This window comes from Haliotis cracherodii, unplaced genomic scaffold, assembly GCF_022045235.1.
Source record: "Haliotis cracherodii isolate W230 unplaced genomic scaffold, xgHalCrac1.p SCAF_37, whole genome shotgun sequence".
Lineage (NCBI taxonomy): Eukaryota > Metazoa > Mollusca > Gastropoda > Lepetellida > Haliotidae > Haliotis > Haliotis cracherodii.
In genome coordinates, this window is record NW_027266294.1 from 286,571 (window position 1) to 309,126 (window position 22,556).

The 22,556-nt window shown below is 39.3% G+C and overlaps 2 protein-coding genes across 5 annotated transcripts in view; one reads left to right on the forward strand and one right to left on the reverse strand.

Moving 5' to 3' along the window:
- The first annotated feature begins 392 nt into the window (after nt 1-392).
- Nucleotides 393-15,107, forward strand: LOC139477919 (tumor necrosis factor ligand superfamily member 15-like). The gene is made up of 7 exons (XM_071260364.1): nt 393-962; nt 1,050-1,146; nt 1,852-1,993; nt 2,452-2,482; nt 2,596-2,697; nt 14,004-14,125; nt 14,490-15,107. The coding sequence occupies exons 2-7, from the start codon at nt 1,133-1,135 to the stop codon at nt 14,772-14,774; spliced, it is 696 nt and encodes a 231-aa protein (XP_071116465.1). The 5' UTR covers nt 393-962; nt 1,050-1,132; the 3' UTR covers nt 14,775-15,107.
- A 2,948-nt stretch (nt 15,108-18,055) lies between these two features.
- The window catches only part of LOC139477912 (uncharacterized), a 189,223-nt gene continuing 184,722 nt past the window's right edge, over nt 18,056-22,556 (reverse strand). For all 4 annotated transcript variants that reach the window (XM_071260352.1, XM_071260353.1, XM_071260354.1 and 1 more), the window contains 3 exons: nt 21,068-21,381; nt 20,648-20,809; nt 18,056-19,880 (listed from right to left, as the gene is read on the reverse strand). In XM_071260352.1, coding sequence (XP_071116453.1) covers nt 19,814-19,880; nt 20,648-20,809; nt 21,068-21,381 — 543 coding nt within the window. In that variant the 3' untranslated portion in view covers nt 18,056-19,813. The remainder of the gene's footprint in view (nt 19,881-20,647; nt 20,810-21,067; nt 21,382-22,556) is intronic.

Below are 22,556 nucleotides of genomic sequence, written 5' to 3' on the forward strand. Positions count from 1 at the left end.
CTAAGTGGTTTGTGTGTATGTGGTATGTCCGTGTATGTGTGGCGTGTGTGTCTGTTTGCGTGTGTCTAAGTGGTTTGTGTGTATGTGGTATGTCCGTGTATGTGTGGTGTGTGTGTCTGTTTGCGTGTGTCTAAGTGGTTTGTGTGTATGTGGTATGTCCGTGTATGTGTGGTGTGTGTGTCTGTTTGCGTGTGTCTAAGTGGTTTGTGTGTATGTGGTATGTCCGTGTATGTGTGGTGTGTGTGTCTGTTTGCGTGTGTCTAAGTGGTTTGTGTGTATGTGGTATGTCCGTGTATGTGTGGTGTGTGTGTCTGTTTGCGTGTGTCTAAGTGGTTTGTGTGTATGTGGTGAGTCAGTGTGTGTGTGTGTGTCTTTGTGTGTGTTGTCATGTCTGTGAATGTGAGATATAACCACAAGCACAGGGCCACGTATAGCCATAATATACTGACTGTACTGATTACATTAAAAAAAGAGTCAGTACAGTCAGTATAGTATGGCTATACGTGGCCCTGTGTCCACAAGACGGAATGTCAGGCTAGCTCCACATGGATCCGTGCGTAGTTATCGAGAGCGAACAGAATCGATATATTTGCTGGATGGAATCGAAAGCCGCAAACACGGTTTTCCCAATGAAAAACTATCAACCACCAAAGCCTGACTCAATTCATCTATTTATAGAGTCCGGCATGTCGGGGGTGTATATGTATAGATATGTTGATCATGCCACCAGGACTTACCTGAGGTTTCCTTCTTAATGAAGAAGATGAACCCGGACTTCTGTTCATACTCGTCACAGGTGTACACGAGGTAGTCAATGTAGAAGCCGGATGTCTTCTGTCTGCTCGCGACACTGTTCTCGCGGTGATTTACAAGCCACTTGCCCGGAAATGACGAAAGAGGTCAACAGGCAACTTGATTGGTTACCGACAGATGTGAGGGAAATTTGAAATAGGATCAGAAAGGTAGTATACACGGTTTGTTTACAATGATTACGTAAAGAACAGTGTTTCTGCTATGTAACATTTATAAACCCCCTGATTGTGTTTCAGCTTGTATTCCCCCTGTCACTGTGCTGGACCTCAACGTGGTATAGGGGTGGCAACGTACTAGACGGCAAACGCAGCACACAAACATGTCAACATCCAAGTACGTCATCTCTTACATAATGTGATCTAAGGCTTGATGTATGACAACATTGCTCTTGTCAATCCAGTAAACGTTGCGGATCCTGTTGTTAGGGTTTTACTGGGTTGTTATTATCTCGTTGCTATGTTGAATATTCGAGTTAATACTTTGAATACTTTAAATTAATATACCCAAAAGTAACAAAGGCTGAATTATTTCACATATATATACGCTTTTCGTTGTTTAGCTTTTCCAACGTAAACCTCGGAACACATGTTATCACTTGCACGTGAAACTCTCTACCATGTTAACTGAATGACAAAGTAAAAACTGGTGTCCGTATATTTATTTTGTACTTTCTTGAAAATTGAAAATGCTGATTTGAAAATTCAAGTTAAACATGTTGAAGTTTGAAAGTACCAAGCTTGCAACTTCAAAATACTTATAAAAATGTCAAGTACTATATCTATATTGTACTTGACATTTTAATAAGTATTTTGAAGTTGCAAGCTTGGTAAAAGCTAAACAACGAAAAACGCATATGTGAAATAATTCAGACTTTGCCCACTGAATCAGTGTAAGACAATCATTCAATTAGAACATCAGGCATATCGCTATGTATAATAATACTAGGGATACTCAAGGGAATACACCCCTTCAAATGTTTAACCTATGAAGTCTGAGTCAACGTTTAAGCGAATTCTGACATATGCCCTCCTCTCACAGGCCTGTCATCGTGGCTGTTTCACTGGTGGTGATGAACGCCATCCTGCTCGTGATACTGATCACCATGTCAACCTACAAACTCACAAGCAGCAGCACAGATAGAAGATCCTCTCTCAATGTATCCGCAGTTCATGGACTGTTGGTAGGAACAATATCCAGCATGTATTTAAAGTCCTGTCATTATTCACAACTGCGCCCTTGTTTACATTTAATCACGAGCGCACGTGCAGTCAACACCAGAACCAAGAAGCGCCCAAATCATAAAAAACAATGCAGAAACCAATTTTGCTGAATGTGTGCGAGATTTGATACTTAGAGAAACACAAGACGCAATTAGAGAAACATCTCAGCCATTAACCATCCTCTTATTGTCAAATTGTTTGATAGGCATTACTTAGAAGTTGACGGATGACAAGATGACTCAATTTTATGGATAACAACTTCTTTGTCTTTGTCAAACAACGGTATATGAATCTATACCGAAACGTTGCTTTTCACAGTATTAAAGAAGTTGTTATCCATAAAATTGTGTCTATCTTGTCATCTTATTGTCATCATCAGTTTCATCTTGACAAGTCGCATCTTCCCTTCATGTTCCAGGTTAACGATGCATCAGCAGAGAGTCAGAGAGGTGAGATTCGCCTTTTTCGAGTAGTTTGTAAATTTGACAGATGTCCTCTGAATCGTGGTATTTGAAAGTTGTTATGAATATGCCTACATCTACAGTGTTGAATGTGTTTACAGTGGAAGCCTTATCGCGGAATATCGCCAGCATCTACAACAACAGAGGCAACTTGGACAAAGCAGCAGCCCACATCATCATCGACCCTGGGGCTAAATATACAGGTAACACATGCAATATTCAGCATCACTGGTCATAACAAGAATAACACATGCAATATTCAGCATCACTGTTCATAACAAGAATAACACATACAATATTCAGCATCACTAGTCATAACAAGAATAACACATGCAATATTCAGCATCACTGGTAATGACAAGAATAACACATGCAATATTCAGCATCACTGGTCATAACAAGAATAACACATGCAATATTCAGCATCACTGTTCATAACAAGAATAACACATACAATATTCAGCATCACTGGTCATAACAAGAATAACACATACAATATTCAGCATCACTGGTCATAATAAGAATAACACATGCAATATTCAGCATCACTGGTCATTACAAGAATAACACATACAATATTCAGCATCACTGGTCATAACAAGAATAACACATGCAATATTCAGCATCACTGGTCATAACAAGAATAACACATGCAATATTCATCATCACTGGTCATATCAAGAATAATACATGCAATATTCAGCATCACTGGTCATAATGAGAATAACACATACTATATTCATCATCACTGGTCATAATAAGAATAACACATACAATATTCAGCATCACTGGTCATAACAAGAATAACACATACAATATTCAGCATCACTGGTCATAACAAGAATAACACATACAATATTCAGCATCACTGGTCATAATAAGAATAACACATGCAATATTCAGCATCACTGGTCATTACAAGAATAACACATACAATATTCAGCATCACTGGTCATAACAAGAATAACACATGCAATATTCAGCATCACTGGTCATAACAAGAATAACACATGCAATATTCATCATCACTGGTCATATCAAGAATAATACATGCAATATTCAGCATCACTGGTCATAATGAGAATAACACATACTATATTCATCATCACTGGTCATAATAAGAATAACACATACTATATTCAGCATCACTGGTCATAACAAGAATAACACATACAATATTCATCATCACTGGTCATAATAAGAATAACACATACAATATTCAGCATCACTGGTCATAACAAGAATAACACATACAATATTCAGCATCACTGGTCATAACAAGAATAACACATGCAATATTCAGCATCACTGGTCATAACAAGAATAACACATACAATATTCAGCATCACTAGTCATAACAAGAATAACACATGCAATATTCAGCATCACTTGTCATTACAAGAATGATGCATGCAATATTCAGCAGCACTGGTCATAAAAAGAATAACACATGCAATATTCAGCATCACTGGTCATAACAAGAATAACACATGCAATATTCAGCATCACTGGTCATAACAAGAATAACACATGCAATATTCATCATCACTGGTCATAACAAGAATAACACATGCAATATTCAGCATCACTGGTCATTACAAGAATAACACATGCAATATTCAGCATCACTTTTCATTACAAGAATAACACATGCAATATTCAGCATCACTGGTCATAACAAGAATAACACATGCAATATTCAGCATCACTGGTCATAACAAGAATAACACATGCAATATTCAGCATCACTGGTCATTACAAGAATAACACATGCAATATTCAGCATCACTGGTCATGACAAGAATAACACATGCAATATTCAGCATCACTGGTCATAACAAGAATAACACATGCAATATTCAGCATCACTGGTCATAATAAGAATAACACATGCAATATTCAGCATCACTGGTAATGACAAGAATAACACATGCAATATTCAGCATCACTGGTCATAACAAGAATAACACATGCAATATTCAGCATCAGTGGTCATAACAAGAATAACACATGCAATATTCAGCATCACTGGTCATAATAAGAGTAACACATGCAATATTCAGCATCACTGGTCATAATAAGAATGACACATGCAATATTCAGCATCACTTGTCATTTCAAGAATGATGCATGCAATATTCAGTATCACTGGTCATAACAAGAATAACACATGCAATATTCAGCATCACTGGTCATAATAAGAATAACACATGCAATATTCAGCATCACTAGTCATAAGAAGAATAACACATACAATATTCAGCATCACTGGTCATAACAAGAATAACACATACAATATTCAGCATCACTGGTCATAACAAGAATAACACATGCAATATTCAGCATCACTGGTCATAATAAGAATAACACATGCAATATTCAGCATCACTGGTAATGACAAGAATAACACATGCAATATTCAGCATCACTGGTCATAACAAGAATAACACATGCAATATTCAGCATCACTGGTCATAACAAGAATAACACATGCAATATTCAGCATCACTGGTCATAACAAGAATAACACATGCAATATTCAGCATCACTGATCATAATGAGAATAACACATGCAATGTTTAACATCAGATTCTATAACAAGAATAACACATGCAATGTTTAACATCAGATTCTATAACAAGAATAACACATACAATATTCAGCATCACTGGTCATAATAAGAATAACACATGCAATATTCAGCATCACTGGTCATAACAAGAATAACACATGCAATATTCAGCATCACTGGTCATAATGAGAATAACACATACAATATTCAGTCATAACAAGAATAACACATGCAATATTCAGCATCACTTGTCATTACAAGAATGATGCATGCAATATTCAGCAGCACTGGTCATAAAAAGAATAACACATGCAATATTCAGCATCACTGGTCATAACAAGAATAACACATACAATATTCAGCATCACTGGTCATAACAAGAATAACACATGCAATATTCAGCATCACTGGTCATAACAAGTATAACACATGCAATATTCAGCATCACTGGTCATTACAAGAATAACACATGCAATATTCAGCATCACTTTTCATTACAAGAATAACACATGCAATATTCAGCATCACTGGTCATGACAAGAATAACACATGCAATATTCAGCATCACTGGTCATGACAAGAATAACACATGCAATATTCAGCATCACTTTTCATTACAAGAATAACACATGCAATATTCAGCATCACTGGTAATGACAAGAATAACACATGCAATATTCAGCATCACTGGTCATAACAAGAATAACACATGCAATATTCAGCATCACTGGTCATAACAAGAATAACACATGCAATATTCAGCATCACTGGTCATAACAAGAATAACACATGCAATATTCAGCATCACTGGTCATAACAAGAATAACACATGCAATATTCAGCATCACTGGTCATAATAAGAATAACACATGCAATATTCAGCATCACTGGTCATAATAAGAATAACACATGCAATATTCAGCATCACTGGTAATGACAAGAATAACACATGCAATATTCAGCATCACTGGTCATAACAAGAATAACACATGCAATATTCAGCATCACTGGTCATAACAAGAATAACACATGCAATATTCAGCATCACTGGTCATAACAAGAATAACACATGCAATATTCAGCATCACTGGTCATATCAAGAATAATACATGCAATATTCAGCATCACTGGTCATAATGAGAATAACACATGCAATGTTTAACATCAGATTCTATAACAAGAATAACACATACAATATTCAGCATCACTGGTCATAACAAGAATAACACATACAATATTCAGCATCACTGGTCATAACAAGAATAACACATGCAATATTCAGCATCACTGGTCATAACAAGAATAACACATACAATATTCAGCATCACTAGTCATAACAAGAATAACACATACAATATTCAGCATCACTGGTCATAACAAGAATAACACATACAATATTCAGCATCACTGGTCATAACAAGAATAACACATGCAATATTCAGCATCACTTGTCATAATAAGAATAGCACATGCAATATTCAGCATCACTTGTCATTTCAAGAATGATGCATGCAATATTCAGCATCACTGGTCATAACAAGAATAACACATGCAATATTCAGCATCACTGGTCATAACAAGAATAACACATGCAATATTCAGCATCACTGGTCATAACAAGTATAACACATGCAATATTCAGCATCACTGGTCATTACAAGAATAAAACATGCAATATTCAGCATCACTTTTCATTACAAGAATAACACATGCAATATTCAGCATCACTGGTCATGACAAGAATAACACATGCAATATTCAGCATCACTGGTCACGACAAGAATAACACATGCAATATTCAGCATCACTTTTCATTACAAGAATAACACATGCAATATTCAGCATCACTGGTAATGACAAGAATAACACATGCAATATTCAGCATCACTGGTCATAACAAGAATAACACATGCAATATTCAGCATCACTGGTCATAACAAGAATAACACATGCAATATTCAGCATCACTTTTCATTACAAGAATAACACATGCAATATTCAGCATCACTGGTAATGACAAGAATAACACATGCAATATTCAGCATCACTGGTCATAACAAGAATAACACATGCAATATTCAGCATCACTGGTCATAACAAGAATAACACATGCAATATTCAGCATCACTGGTCATATCAAGAATAACACATGCAATATTCAGCATCACTGGTAATGACAAGAATAACACATGCAATATTCAGCATCACTGGTCATAACAAGAATAACACATGCAATATTCAGCATCACTGGTCATAACAAGAATAACACATGCAATATTCAGCATCACTTGTCATAATAAGAATAACACATGCAATATTCAGCATCACTTGTCATTTCAAGAATGATGCATGCAATATTCAGCATCACTGGTCATAACAAGAATAACACATGCAATATTCAGCATCACTGGTCATAACAAGTATAACACATGCAATATTCAGCATCACTAGTCATAACAAGAATAACACATGCAATATTCAGCATCACTGGTCATAACAAGTATACCACATGCAATATTCAGCATCACTGGTCATAATAAGAATAACACATGCAATATTCAGCATCACTGGTCATAATAAGAATAACACATGCAATATTCAGCATCACTGGTCATAATAAGAATAACACATGCAATATTCAGCATCACTGGTAATGACAAGAATAACACATGCAATATTCAGCATCACTGGTCATAACAAGAATAACACATGCAATATTCAGCATCACTGGTCATAACAAGAATAACACATGCAATATTCAGCATCACTGGTCATATCAAGAATAATACATGCAATATTCAGCATCACTGGTCATAATGAGAATAACACATGCAATGTTTAACATCAGATTCTATAACAAGAATAACACATACAATATTCAGCATCACTGGTCATAACAAGAATAACACATGCAATATTCAGCATCACTGGTCATAACAAGAATAACACATGCAATATTCAGCATCACTGGTCATAACAAGAATAACACATACAATATTCAGTCATAACAAGAATAACACATGCAATATTCAGCATCACTTGTCATTACAAGAATGATGCATGCAATATTCAGCAGCACTGGTCATAAAAAGAATAACACATGCAATATTCAGCATCACTGGTCATAACAAGAATAACACATGCAATATTCAGCATCACTGGTCATAACAAGAATAACACATGCAATATTCAGCATCACTGGTCATAACAAGTATAACACATGCAATATTCAGCATCACTGGTCATTACAAGAATAACACATGCAATATTCAGCATCACTTTTCATTACAAGAATAACACATGCAATATTCAGCATCACTGGTCATGACAAGAATAACACATGCAATATTCAGCATCACTGGTCATGACAAGAATAACACATGCAATATTCAGCATCACTTTTCATTACAAGAATAACACATGCAATATTCAGCATCACTGGTAATGACAAGAATAACACATGCAATATTCAGCATCACTGGTCATAACAAGAATAACACATGCAATATTCAGCATCACTGGTCATAACAAGAATAACACATGCAATATTCAGCATCACTGGTCATATCAAGAATAATACATGCAATATTCAGCATCACTGGTCATAACAAGAATAACACATACAATATTCAGCATCACTAGTCATAACAAGAATAACACATACAATATTCAGCATCACTGGTCATATCAAGAATAATACATGCAATATTCAGCATCACTGGTCATAACAAGAATAACACATACAATATTCAGCATCACTGGTCATAACAAGAATAACACATACAATATTCAGCATCACTGGTCATAATGAGAATAACACATGCAATGTTTAACATCAGATTCTATAACAAGAATAACACATACAATATTCAGCATCACTGGTCATAACAAGAATAACACATACAATATTCAGCAGCACTGGTCATAACAAGAATAACACATGCAATATTCAGCATCACTGGTCATAACAAGAATAACACATACAATATTCAGCATCACTAGTCATAACAAGAATAACACATACAATATTCAGCATCACTGGTCATAACAAGAATAACACATACAATATTCAGCATCACTGGTCATAACAAGAATAACACATGCAATATTCAGCATCACTTTTCATTTCAAGAATGATGCATGCAATATTCAGCATCACTGGTCATAACAAGAATAACACATGCAATATTCAGCATCACTGGTCATAACAAGTATAACACATGCAATATTCAGCATCACTGGTCATAACAAGAATAACACATGCAATATTCAGCATCACTGGTCATAACAATTATACCACATGCAATATTCAGCATCACTGGTCATAACAAGTATACCACATGCAATATTCAGCATCACTGGTCATAATAAGAATAACACATGCAATATTCAGCATCGCTGGTCATAATAAGAATAACATATGCAATATTCAGCATCACTGGTCCTAATAAGAATAACACATGCAATATTCAGCATCACTGGTAATGACAAGAATAACACATGCAATATTCAGCATCACTGGTCATAACAAGAATAACACATGCAATATTCAGCATCACTGGTCATAACAAGAATAACACATGCAATATTCAGCATCACTGGTCATATCAAGAATAATACATGCAATATTCAGCATCACTGGTCATAATGAGAATAACACATGCAATGTTTAACATCAGATTCTATAACAAGAATAACACATACAATATTCAGCATCACTGGTCATAACAAGAATAACACATACAATATTCAGCATCACTGGTCATAACAAGAATAACACATACAATATTCAGTCATAACAAGAATAACACATGCAATATTCAGCATCACTTGTCATTACAAGAATGATGCATGCAATATTCAGCATCACTGGTCATAAAAAGAATAACACATGCAATATTCAGCATCACTGGTCATAACAAGAATAACACATGCAATATTCAGCATCACTTTTCATTACAAGAATAACACATGCAATATTCAGCATCACTGGTAATGACAAGAATAACACATGCAATATTCAGCATCACTGGTCATAACAAGAATAACACATGCAATATTCAGCATCACTGGTCATAACAAGAATAACACATGCAATATTCAGCATCACTGGTCATATCAAGAATAACACATGCAATATTCAGCATCACTGGTAATGACAAGAATAACACATGCAATATTCAGCATCACTGGTCATAACAAGAATAACACATGCAATATTCAGCATCACTGGTCATAACAAGAATAACACATGCAATATTCAGCATCACTTGTCATAATAAGAATAACACATGCAATATTCAGCATCACTTGTCATTTCAAGAACGATGCATGCAATATTCAGCATCACTGGTCATAACAAGAATAACACATGCAATATTCAGCATCACTGGTCATAACAAGTATAACACATGCAATATTCAGCATCACTAGTAATAACAAGAATAACACATGCAATATTCAGCATCACTGGTCATAACAAGTATACCACATGCAATATTCAGCATCACTGGTCATAATAAGAATAACACATGCAATATTCAGCATCACTGGTCATAATAAGAATAACACATGCAATATTCAGCATCACTGGTCATAATAAGAATAACACATGCAATATTCAGCATCACTGGTAATGACAAGAATAACACATGCAATATTCAGCATCACTGGTCATAACAAGAATAACACATGCAATATTCAGCATCACTGGTCATAACAAGAATAACACATGCAATATTCAGCATCACTGGTCATATCAAGAATAATACATGCAATATTCAGCATCACTGGTCATAATGAGAATAACACATGCAATGTTTAACATCAGATTCTATAACAAGAATAACACATACAATATTCAGCATCACTGGTCATAACAAGAATAACACATGCAATATTCAGCATCACTGGTCATAACAAGAATAACACATGCAATATTCAGCATCACTGGTCATAACAAGAATAACACATACAATATTCAGCATCACTGGTCATAACAAGAATAACACATGCAATATTCAGCATCACTGGTCATAACAAGAATAACACATGCAATATTCAGCATCACTGGTCATAACAAGAATAACACATGCAATATTCAGCATCACTGGTCATAACAAGTATAACACATGCAATATTCAGCATCACTGGTCATTACAAGAATAACACATGCAATATTCAGCATCACTTTTCATTACAAGAATAACACATGCAATATTCAGCATCACTGGTCATGACAAGAATAACACATGCAATATTCAGCATCACTGGTCATGACAAGAATAACACATGCAATATTCAGCATCACTTTTCATTACAAGAATAACACATGCAATATTCAGCATCACTGGTAATGACAAGAATAACACATGCAATATTCAGCATCACTTGTCATAATAAGAATAACACATGCAATATTCAGCATCACTGGTCATAATAAGAATAACACATGCAATATTCAGCATCACTTGTCATTTCAAGAATGATGCATGCAATATTCAGCATCACTGGTCATAACAAGAATAACACATGCAATATTCAGCATCACTGGTCATAACAAGTATAACACATGCAATATTCAGCATCACTAGTCATAACAAGAATAACACATGCAATATTCAGCATCACTGGTCATAACAAGTATACCACATGCAATATTCAGCATCACTGGTCATAATAAGAATAACACATGCAATATTCAGCATCACTGGTCATTACAAGAATAACACATGCAATATTCAGCATCACTGGTCATGACAAGAATAACACATGCAATATTCAGCATCACTGGTCATAACAAGAATAACACATGCAATATTCAGCATCACTGGTCATTACAAGAATAACACATGCAATATTCAGCATCACTGGTCATAACAAGTATAACACATGCAATATTCAGCATCACTGGTCATAACAAGTATAACACATGCAATATTCAGCATCACTTTTCATTACAAGAATAACACATGCAATATTCAGCATCACTGGTCATTACAAGAATAACACATACAATATTCAGCATCACTGGTCATTACAAGAATAACACATGCAATATTCAGCATCACTGGTCATGACAAGAATAACACATGCAATATTCAGCATCACTGGTCATAACAAGAATAACACATGCAATATTCAGCATCACTGGTCATAACAAGAATAACACATGCAATATTCATCATCACTGGTCATATCAAGAATAACACATGCAATATTCATTATCACTGGTCATTACAAGAATAACACATGCAATATTCAGCATCACTGGTCATAACAAGAATAACACATGCAATATTCAGCATCACTGGTCATAACAAGAATAACACATGCAATATTCAGCATCACTGGTCATAACAAGAATAACACATGCAATATTCAGCATCACTGGTCATATCAAGAATAATACATGCAATATTCAGCATCACTGGTCATTACAAGAATAACACATGCAATATTCAGCATCACTGGTCATAACAAGAATAACACATGCAATATTCAGCATCACTGGTCATAACAAGAATAACACATGCAATATTCAGCATCACTGGTCATAACAAGAATAACACATGCAATATTCAGCATCACTAGTCATAACAAGAATAACACATACAATATTCAGCATCACTGGTCATAACAAGAATAACACATGCAATATTCAGCATCACTTGTCATAACAAGAATAACACATGCAATGTTTAACATCAGATTCTATAACAAGAATAACACATGCAATATTCAACATCAGTGTTCAAATCAAGAATAATGTTTGCAATATTCAACATCAGTGTTCAAATCAAGAATAATATGTGCAATATTCAACATCAGTGTTCAAATCAAGAATAACGAGTGTAATATTCATCATCAGTGTTCAAATCAAGAATAACATGTGCAATATTCAACATCAGTGTTATCTTACCAGATATGTGAACAAACTGTGCAGGCGGTCGGAATATTTGTTGAAACTTGGTTTTTTTCATTCTTTAGGACATTTGTCTTCGTGTAAGTGAGCGATACAGCCACACGTCACGAGGCCTGCCATGTTTCATCAATGATGGGGATTATACTTGTTTCGTTAGCAACCAACTACTCTTCACGGGTGGCATGTTGCTGATGTATATTGTATAGTCTGTGACATCATAGTGGCTTCCTGCAGGTGACGACCGCCTCCGTGGTCTTGTGGAAGAGCGTCCGCCGGGAGAGCGGAAGGTCCAGGGTTCGATCCCGGGCCGCGTCATACAAAAAGACGTTAAAAGATTGTACTTGTTGTTACCCTGTCTGGCGCTCGGCATTAAGGGGCTAAAACAAGGACTGGTCGGCTCGGAGTCAGTATACTGTGTCTGAGGGGGGTATTCATGTTAAACTGCGGCATGGTATCTCAGTGAGCTAGCACTATAAATCGGCATCAGTCCGGACTAGTACAAGCAGCCACACACACACATACACGTGCATGCACGTCGCTTTATAAGTGCAATAATCTTAGACGCGACGTTAAATACAATTTCACCTCACCTCCTGCAGGTGACGTACATTATATAATCTGTGACATCATAGTGGCTTCCTGCAGGTGACGTACATTGTATAGTCTGTGACATCATAGTGGCTTCCTGCAGGTGACGTACATTGTATAGTCTGTGACATCATAGTGGCTTCCTGCAGGTGACGTACATTGTATAGTCTGTGACATCATAGTGGCTTCCTGCAGGTGACGTACATTGTATAGTGTGTGACGTCATAGTGGCTTCCTGCAGGTGACGTACATTGTATAGTCTGTGACGTCATAGTGGCTTCCTGCAGGTGACGTGCATTGTATAGTCTGAGACATCATAGTGGCTTCCTGCAGGTGACGTACATTGTATAGTCTGTGACATCATAGTGGCTTCCTGCAGGTGACGTACATTGTATAGTCTGTGACATCATAGTGGCTTCCTGCAGGTGACGTTCCCACGCTGAGCTGGAGACAGGGCCTGGACGCCACGTTTGTCAGTGAAAAGATGTCCTACACAGACGGGGGTCTGACTGTGACACATGGAGGGTACTACTTCATCTACAGCCAGGTAGACTCAATATATCATCTGCATTGAATACGATAACTTGTGGTGTGCCTTCCACGTTCTCATTGTACAAACAGGCATCTACTACTGGACAGCAGACCTTCCGCTCTCCGGGACACCGAGTGGGAGCGTTTTAACCTTCTTATGCACAAACTTAATGCAGGAAATACCAGAGTGAATATGGATGTAGGTAGAGCTTCGGACATCTTGCTGTACACTGGAATAATCAAAGTCACTATGTGATTCACTTTCACTGGATAGTTTTAGGTTAAGTGGTTGTCATGTTGGTCAAATTGTCTGAAGGACGTTGATGGTGTATATTATATAGTGTGGTGTATATAGTATATTATTGTCTTGATTGCTACAGATCGTCTACAGTGGCAACGGAACCCAGGAGTTGGACTATGGGCGGATCATTCACGCAGTGGTGAAACAGAAGGCGTCAGAGCTGGAGGAAGCACCAACACCCCTGATGAGGAACCTACAGTCCACCCCCAGCATCAGACGGGGACGTCCCGCCTACACCACCAGCAGCCTCGGGGCCACCTTCTACCTGGAGGCCAACACCAGGGTCAAGGTCATATCCAGTGTTCCCGGGAACATCCATGTTGGAGCACCTCAGTCCAACTACTTCGGGATGTTCCTGATATAATGGCCAGTGTTCCCGGGAACATCCATGTCGGAGCATGGAGTGGGTGAGTGAGTGAGTGAGTGAGTGTGTGTGAGAGTGAGTGAGTGAGTGAGAGTGAGTGAGCGAGCGAGTGAGAGACAAGACTGAAGTCACTGTTTTGTAAGATTAAACACCCTTTCATCACCTGCCACGGTGGCTTGCTGGTTTTATTCACATCATGGAATATAATTCATGTAAAACGTTTATGCATTTTGAAAGGATGTATATGTAAAAACAATCGAGGACATTCTTAGTTGGTATCAGCGTCAGGTGACATGCTCCTATTCCTGAGGAGTTATGGATTATGTGAACTTAACTTCAAAGCCCCACATCCCCCACATGTGACTGTACGACACGGACATATTTTGACATATCATGTTGGTGTATTTGATTTTTATATCTGTGTTAAAAGTTTGGAAAGTGTGGTGGTCAAAGTTTCTTTCGGGTCAGACTGGTGGACCAGCTGGACGTTGGACAGAGTACGAGTGTGCATGTGGTGCATTCAGCACGCATGTTTCACAATAACCTACAAGAGTCGTGTACGTCAGTCAGTCACGTGATGCTGCTGTATACGTGGAGTCATACAGTCATGTGTATGTATATACTTAAGTACATGGCACGCCACGTTGTTCTAGATATACGTGACAGACACAGGTCACCCTACACTTTGCACACTGACCTTGATTCTAGTCACGCACACATGCACCGCCTCTATGGGAAAGTGACTAGCACCAACTCTATGGGGAAGTGACTAGCACCACCTCTATGGAGAAGTGACTAGCACCACCTCTATGGAGAAGTGACTAGCACCACCTCTATGGAGAAGTGACTAGCACCACCTCTATGGGGAAGTGACTAGCACCACCTCTATGGAGAAGTGACTAGCACCACCTCTATGGGGAAGTGACTAGCACCACCTCTATGGGGAAGTGACTAGCACCAACTCTATGGGGAAGTGACTAGCACCACCTCTATGGGGAAGTGACTAGCACCACCTCTATGGGGAAGTGACTAGCACCACCTCTATGGAGAAGTGACTAGCACCACCTCTATGGAGAAGTGACTAGCACCACCTCTATGGGGAAGTGACTAGCACCACCTCTATGGGGAAGTGACTAGCACCACCTCTATGGAGAAGTGACTAGCACCACCTCTATGGGGAAGTGACTAGCACCACCTCTATGGGGAAGTGACTAGCACCACCTCTATGGAGAAATGACTAGCACCACCTCTATGGGGAAGTGACTAGCACCACCTCTATGGAAGAAGTGCCTCAACAAGAGACTTAAGTAAACTCATTATTCCTTATGTTCAGCAGTGTTCTCGGATGGTTGTTTACCGCTGCACTCAGCAATATTCAAGCTATATGAAAATATAAATGTAAATAATCGAGTCTGGAACAGACAATCCCGTTATTGACACCATGAGCATCAATCCACGCATTTGGGATACGATGACATGCATCAACCAAGTCAGCGAGCCTGACCACTCGATCCTGTTAGTCGCCTCTTACGACAAGCATAGTCGCCTGATTCAACTCTGTTCCCGATTCAACAGAACCCCTATCCTCTCCTGTAACCAGATGTCAGATCACAGGCGTCGTTCTTACAACAGATAGGAATATCAAACAATCCAGAAATACCCGACTAATCCTGAGTGGAATAATTCATCCATGACATACTACATGGTAACTTTGCATTCATGTCATTGTGTATTATAATGATAAAAGCTGTTTCTGAAACTATCCTTTATCACCTGGAACCTTAAAGGGCAAGTTCACACGGAAATGAACCTTTTTTTCTTGTACTTTTTCCACATTAAAAGTGTTAACATAGAAGTGTCATAGACAAAAATATAAAAAGATCATATTTAATTAAGATATTTTTTGCACTAAAACGATTTATATTTTTCACATTTACCAAGTGTTCTATTTCCATAACAAAAACACCATGGCTTATGTCCCTTGCAATATGACGTCATTGGTGCCAATTGATAAACATTATGACGTCATCATGCTTTGTTAGAGCCGCTTCACGTGGTGTAGGTATAGTTTTGTGATTCTAGCATCTCAGATGCCAGCCAGAATTGTGTTATGCTGAGTCACCACTGCGCCGGAGTGTGTCGTAGACCATGTTGTTTTACCGCAAACTGGTCCTTGATATCTTTTGCGTTGAGAATAGACAGGGACCAAGTTGAATTGGCACCAATTACGTCATAATCTAAGGGGGATAACTCAGGCCTATTTCGCTCGTAAAACGAAGGCCTCATAACGGCATATCACTTTCACACTATTGTGAGCTTCCTACTTTCGCTGTGAAAAAAATGAGTGTATATTTTCAAACACAGATACTAACTAATTCTAAAATTGCGTTTTGTTTAGAAAAAGAAAGAAAGTGATTTTTGCGTGTACACTTCCCCTTTAAAGGACCAGGAACAAGTTCAGTGTTGTGAAGGCTTGGGTCAAAACCAAACAAAAACCTGCTCTCATCATAATAGACACCACAGTACAACCATTGAATCACAACATCACCACACACCCTCCACTAGTGATGAACTCAGTATTTGTTGAAGAGAATCATCAATCTAAGTCGTGCATGATGGATTGTCCAAAAGACGATTATTAAAATTTGACAATGTAGGGAAATAAATTTTGAAAATGAAAGTGTAGAAGAAAATATAAGGCAAATAATTCTCATTGTTTGTACAACTTTCGGTTGTTTATCATCACTGCTAGGAAGTGCAACTGTTGTGTTGTTTGGCCGTCATCCAAGCCATGTGTCATGTGTCATGTGCCATGTGTCATGTGCCATATGTCATGTTTGTGTGACTTTTGTACCAGCGTTTGACATCAAGCACAGATCACATGAATCTACCACCTATCACTTCCTGAACCCCGGATGCACATGGTCGGAAGGCCGAGATTGTTTGATGAGTTTGTCATCATGATGAAGGCAATGAGGATGAGAAAAATGCTCATGGCTGGAGCGGAGATCATCATCCGGGCTGTGTGTACGTAATTAGAGCCTCGGAGTTTTTCCACTTTTATCAACTCGCGTTGATATATTTGATATCAAAAGACACGAGGGTGAAATTTTATTTATCATCCAACATCATTCTTCCAACTTTTTGAGTTTGTAGACAGTAATTAGCAGTGTCTTCAGTGTAAAAAGTACTGCTAACAGTTTAAGTAGTAGATCTCACCCAAGCGATATTTCCTGTTGGAGCCAGTTTTGGCTGATAACTGACCACACCCACACAGCCAGTATTATTCAGTGTTTTATTCATTTTAGTCAGAACAGTACAATAACATAAAATACGATCACAATAACAAACAGACAACAAGAAGTGAGATTAAAATAACATTAGACATAAATTCAGAATTAGTTAAAATGAAACCTCTTAAAACATTGTAATTTGTCCCTACCCGAAGTACAAGTGAAGTCGGACAAATAGGACAAGATTTTTCTCATGGCCACAACATCTATAATTTCACAGTCACATTATAATAAAGTCTTGCTGTAAGAAACAGAGAGGTGTTAATGTTCTATTTATAGGAGGTGTATACTTGGTGTTTATATCAGTGACTCGGATCATGCAATCATACCCTGCATTATGGTGCAGCTGTACACTGACATGTGCAGATCTTGTAACAGTTGGATTTGTTGTACATGAGGAAAATGCTGTAACAATATCAACAATATCAACAACATCAATAACATCAACAACCTCATTTAACACAAGATGTAAAAAAACCCATTGAAACAGACATTTCAGAATGGCTGCCATATTTACAACTGCAACAGCACGGCAGATAGATCATGTGCAGGGACACACAGATATGTCCCCCAACCGACAGATCCACACAGCAGGACTCCACGATATACACAGATATGTCCCCCAAACGACAGATCCACACAGCAGGACTCCATGATATACACAGATATGTCCACCAACTGACAGATCCACACAGCAGGACTCTGTGATATACACAGATATGTCCACCAACTGACAGATCCACACAGCAGGACTCCGTGATATACACAGATATTTCACCAACCCACCCATCCTGACTGACAGGTCCACACAGCAGGACTCTGTGGTATACACCAGGGCACTGGGTACACACAGTTAGACTATCACGTTGTACAGTACAATGTTGTACAGTACAATTTTGAAGAGTACAATGTTTATTTACAGTTTACATGGCACAAAGGAATAGAATCAGATTGCTGTAATAGCCATGATGCCTAGTGCATGTGCACCGAGGCCTTGTATACACAGCAGGAGGAAACAGCATCAGCATCAGCACAGGACGAGTTGAGCAGAGGGAAGCAGGCCGGGGACAGGCAGGGTCGTCAGAGTTGTCTCCCTTGTACTGCCAGGCAGTGTCTCACCCATGTTGTGCAGCAGGGCAATGAACACACATTCAGAGTTACCTCCCTTGAATGTTAACAGCACCTCAACATATCATGTGCACAACCGTGCACCTAGACACAACCGTGCACCTAGACACAACCGTGCACCTAGATACAAAACTTTTCAGGAAAATCTGCCATCATTTGTTCATCATATGGTCTGTGTATTCAGATCTTCCAACTCCAAAGTCTGAGGATCATCACTTGAAGCCTGAGTAAGTCCTGCACACGTCACGAGTCAGACGATGAACGTCCGTCAGCTAACGGCCACTGAATGTCAGGTGCCAGCATAATGCAAGAAATATCACAATGCTGATGTATTGCAGTTTGCGGTCCACATTTCCCGGCAAGAAGCAGATTGACTCAATCACATCACCTGTCAGAGCAATCATCCTGTGACTGGGCAATCATCACATGTCAGAGCAATCATCCTGTGACTGAGCAATCATCACATGTCAGAGCAATCATCCCGTGATGGAGCAATCACCCTTTGTAAGAAGAAGAGAACTTAAGATTCATCACAGGTAGTTTAATCAGATCAACTCCTGGGTCAACAGTCCACGTTCTGGGGTCACCACTGACTGGTGTTGCACACACAGAAGTAGTTCAACCATCTCGGATTGTTTGTTCTTCTGTTGTTTCAAAGATGATCCTTAATCTCACAAATCCAGATCTGAAACACACAGATCCAGAGTTGGAAAGGCATCAACTTTTTTCTAAGTTAGAATGAAATAACAACAATATCAACTCTGCATGCCATGGTTAAATTTGGATAATACGTCTGTGGAGATGTTTTTGAACAATTTTATGAATCATAAAGGCCAAACTTATGATTCATTGTCTCAGCAAAAACAGTTACGCACACACACAATATATGTAGATCAAGAGGACGGCCCCAAACACCTCTCTCTTCAACTCACGTTCTGATGTGGATCCAGAGGACGGCCCCGAACACCCTTCTCTTCAACTCACCTTCTGATGTACATCCAGAGGACGGCCCTGAACACCTCTCTCTTTAACTCACCTTCTGATGTAGATCCAGAGAACGGCCCCGAACACCCTTCTCTTTAACTCACCTTCTGATGTAGATCCAGAGGACGGCCCCGAACACCCTTCTCTTTAACTCACCTTCTGATGTAGATCCAGAGGACGGCCCCGAACACCCTTCTCTTTAACTCACCTTCTGATGTAGATCCTGAGGACGGCCCCGAACACCCTTCTCTTTAACTCACCTTCTGATGTAGATCCAGAGGACGGCCCCGAACACCCTTCTCTTTAACTCACCTTCTGATGTAGATCCAGAGGACGGCCCCGAACACCCTTCTCTTTAACTCACCTTCTGATGTAGATCCTGAGGACGGCCCCGAACACCCTTCTCTTTAACTCACCTTCTGATGTAGATCCAGAGGACGGCCCCGAACACCCTTCTCTTTAACTCACCTTCTGATGTAGATCCAGAGGACGGCCCCGAACAGCTCTTTGAGTACAACAATGGCCATGAAGACGGCCACAGTCTGGCAGGTGTTGATGATGATGTGCCTCATCCCATCTAGGAGGGCCCTTAGCTGCTGGTCGGCGATGTCGTCCTTGGCGCTCGGCGACCTGAAACACAGTCACATGATCAGGACTACCCTGGAACAAGACTTTCCTTTATCTTCCCGTACTGATCTAGTCCCTATGATGAACTTTATAATACAGCTCACTTGCGTTTCAGCGAATAAAGAACCAATAGTGAAATGATTTGAACGCAAACCCTATCATTCATCATTTATTGAAAGCCTAAATACATAAGCTGATTCTGTGCATGATACCACATTCTGAGTGTCACATGTCCAGGGAGGTCATAACAAAGATGAGTACCTGAAGTAGAAGTTGGGCCACACAGGAGCAAAGCGACATCCCGGGGTGGAGATCCTGTAGGTGTGTTCTGTGTCCTCGGGGGCAGAACAGTTGACGTTCATCCCGAGGTGGGTGAGGTAGCGACAGTAAGTCTCATTGTGCACCGACCTCATGGCCTCCAGCTCCTGTCGGTGCACCTCCAGGATGCGCTGGTGACGCTCGATGTACGCAACCATCCAGCTCTGGTAGGACGGGTACTCCACGCTGTTAATCTGCTCCGCGTGAGACAGGATCCGGCTGTTGATCATCTCCTGCTGCAGGCCAAGGTACTTGTTCTGGAAACAGTCAAACAGGAGGAACATTCAACATGTAGAACAGTCAAACAGGAGGAACATTCAACAATTAGAAAAGTCAAACAGGAGGAACATTCTACACGTAGGACAGTCAAACAGTAGGAACATTCAACAATTAGAAAAGTCAAACAGAAGAAACATTCTACACGTAGGACAGTCAAACAGTAGGAACATTCAACAATTAGAAAAGTCAAACAGGAGGAACATTCTACACGTAGGACAGTCAAACAGTAGGAACATTCAACAGGTAGAACAGTCAAACAGGTGGAACAGTCAAGTTCTTGCAGAAACAGAGCCAGGCCCCTTCACCTCCTTCCTCAAAGCCTCCAGTCTAAATGTACCACCATGTACCTCCAGTCAAAAACATTACCTGTGGACTTTAGTCGCTTCTAATGACAAGCATAGTTGCCCTTCATGACAAGCATGGGTTGCTGAAAACATTTTCTACCCCAGATCTTCACGGTCGATTGTACAAGTACAATGTGCAACAGTAACTGTCAATGAATGACACCAGCATGCTTCACAATAACCTCAAAGATGAACCAACATGAGACGTGGTTGGATCTGTAAGGCACATGCAAATGTAACGCTTCATGCTTTAAGAGAGGTAGACAGTGACCCAGATATAACCATATTTTACAAAAGACTGAACACTACAGGACAGACTCACCATGTCGTAGTGGAGGCCAAGACTAGTTCCCTACAGGGGGCTACACTACAGGACACTCACCATGTCGTAGTGGAGGCCAAGACTAGTTCCCTACAGGGGGCTACACTACAGGACAGACTCACCATGTCGTAGTGCAGGCCAAGACTAGTTCCCTACAGGGGGCTACACTACAGGACAGACTCACAATGTCATAGTGCAGGCCACGACTAGTTCCCTACAGGGGGCTACACTACAGGACAGACTCACCATGTCGTAGTGGAGGCCAAGACTAGTTCCCTACAGGGGGCGACACTACAGGACAGACTCACCATGTCGTAGTGGAGGCCAAGACTAGTTCCCTACAGGGGGCTACACTACAGGACAGACTCACCATGTCGTAGTGCAGGCCAAGACTAGTTCCCTACAGGGGGCTACACTACAGGACAGACTCACAATGTCATAGTGCAGGCCAAGACTAGTTCCCTACAGGGGGCTACACTACAGGACA

Excerpts from the sequence above, each read along its gene's own strand:
- LOC139477919 (XM_071260364.1), top strand. Across the intron at positions 1,994-2,451 it reads CCGCAGTTCATGGACTGTTG|GTTAACGATGCATCAGCAGA; the intron begins GTAGGAACAATA and ends TTCATGTTCCAG. Across the intron at positions 2,698-14,003 it reads CCCTGGGGCTAAATATACAG|GTGACGTTCCCACGCTGAGC; the intron begins GTAACACATGCA and ends GGCTTCCTGCAG.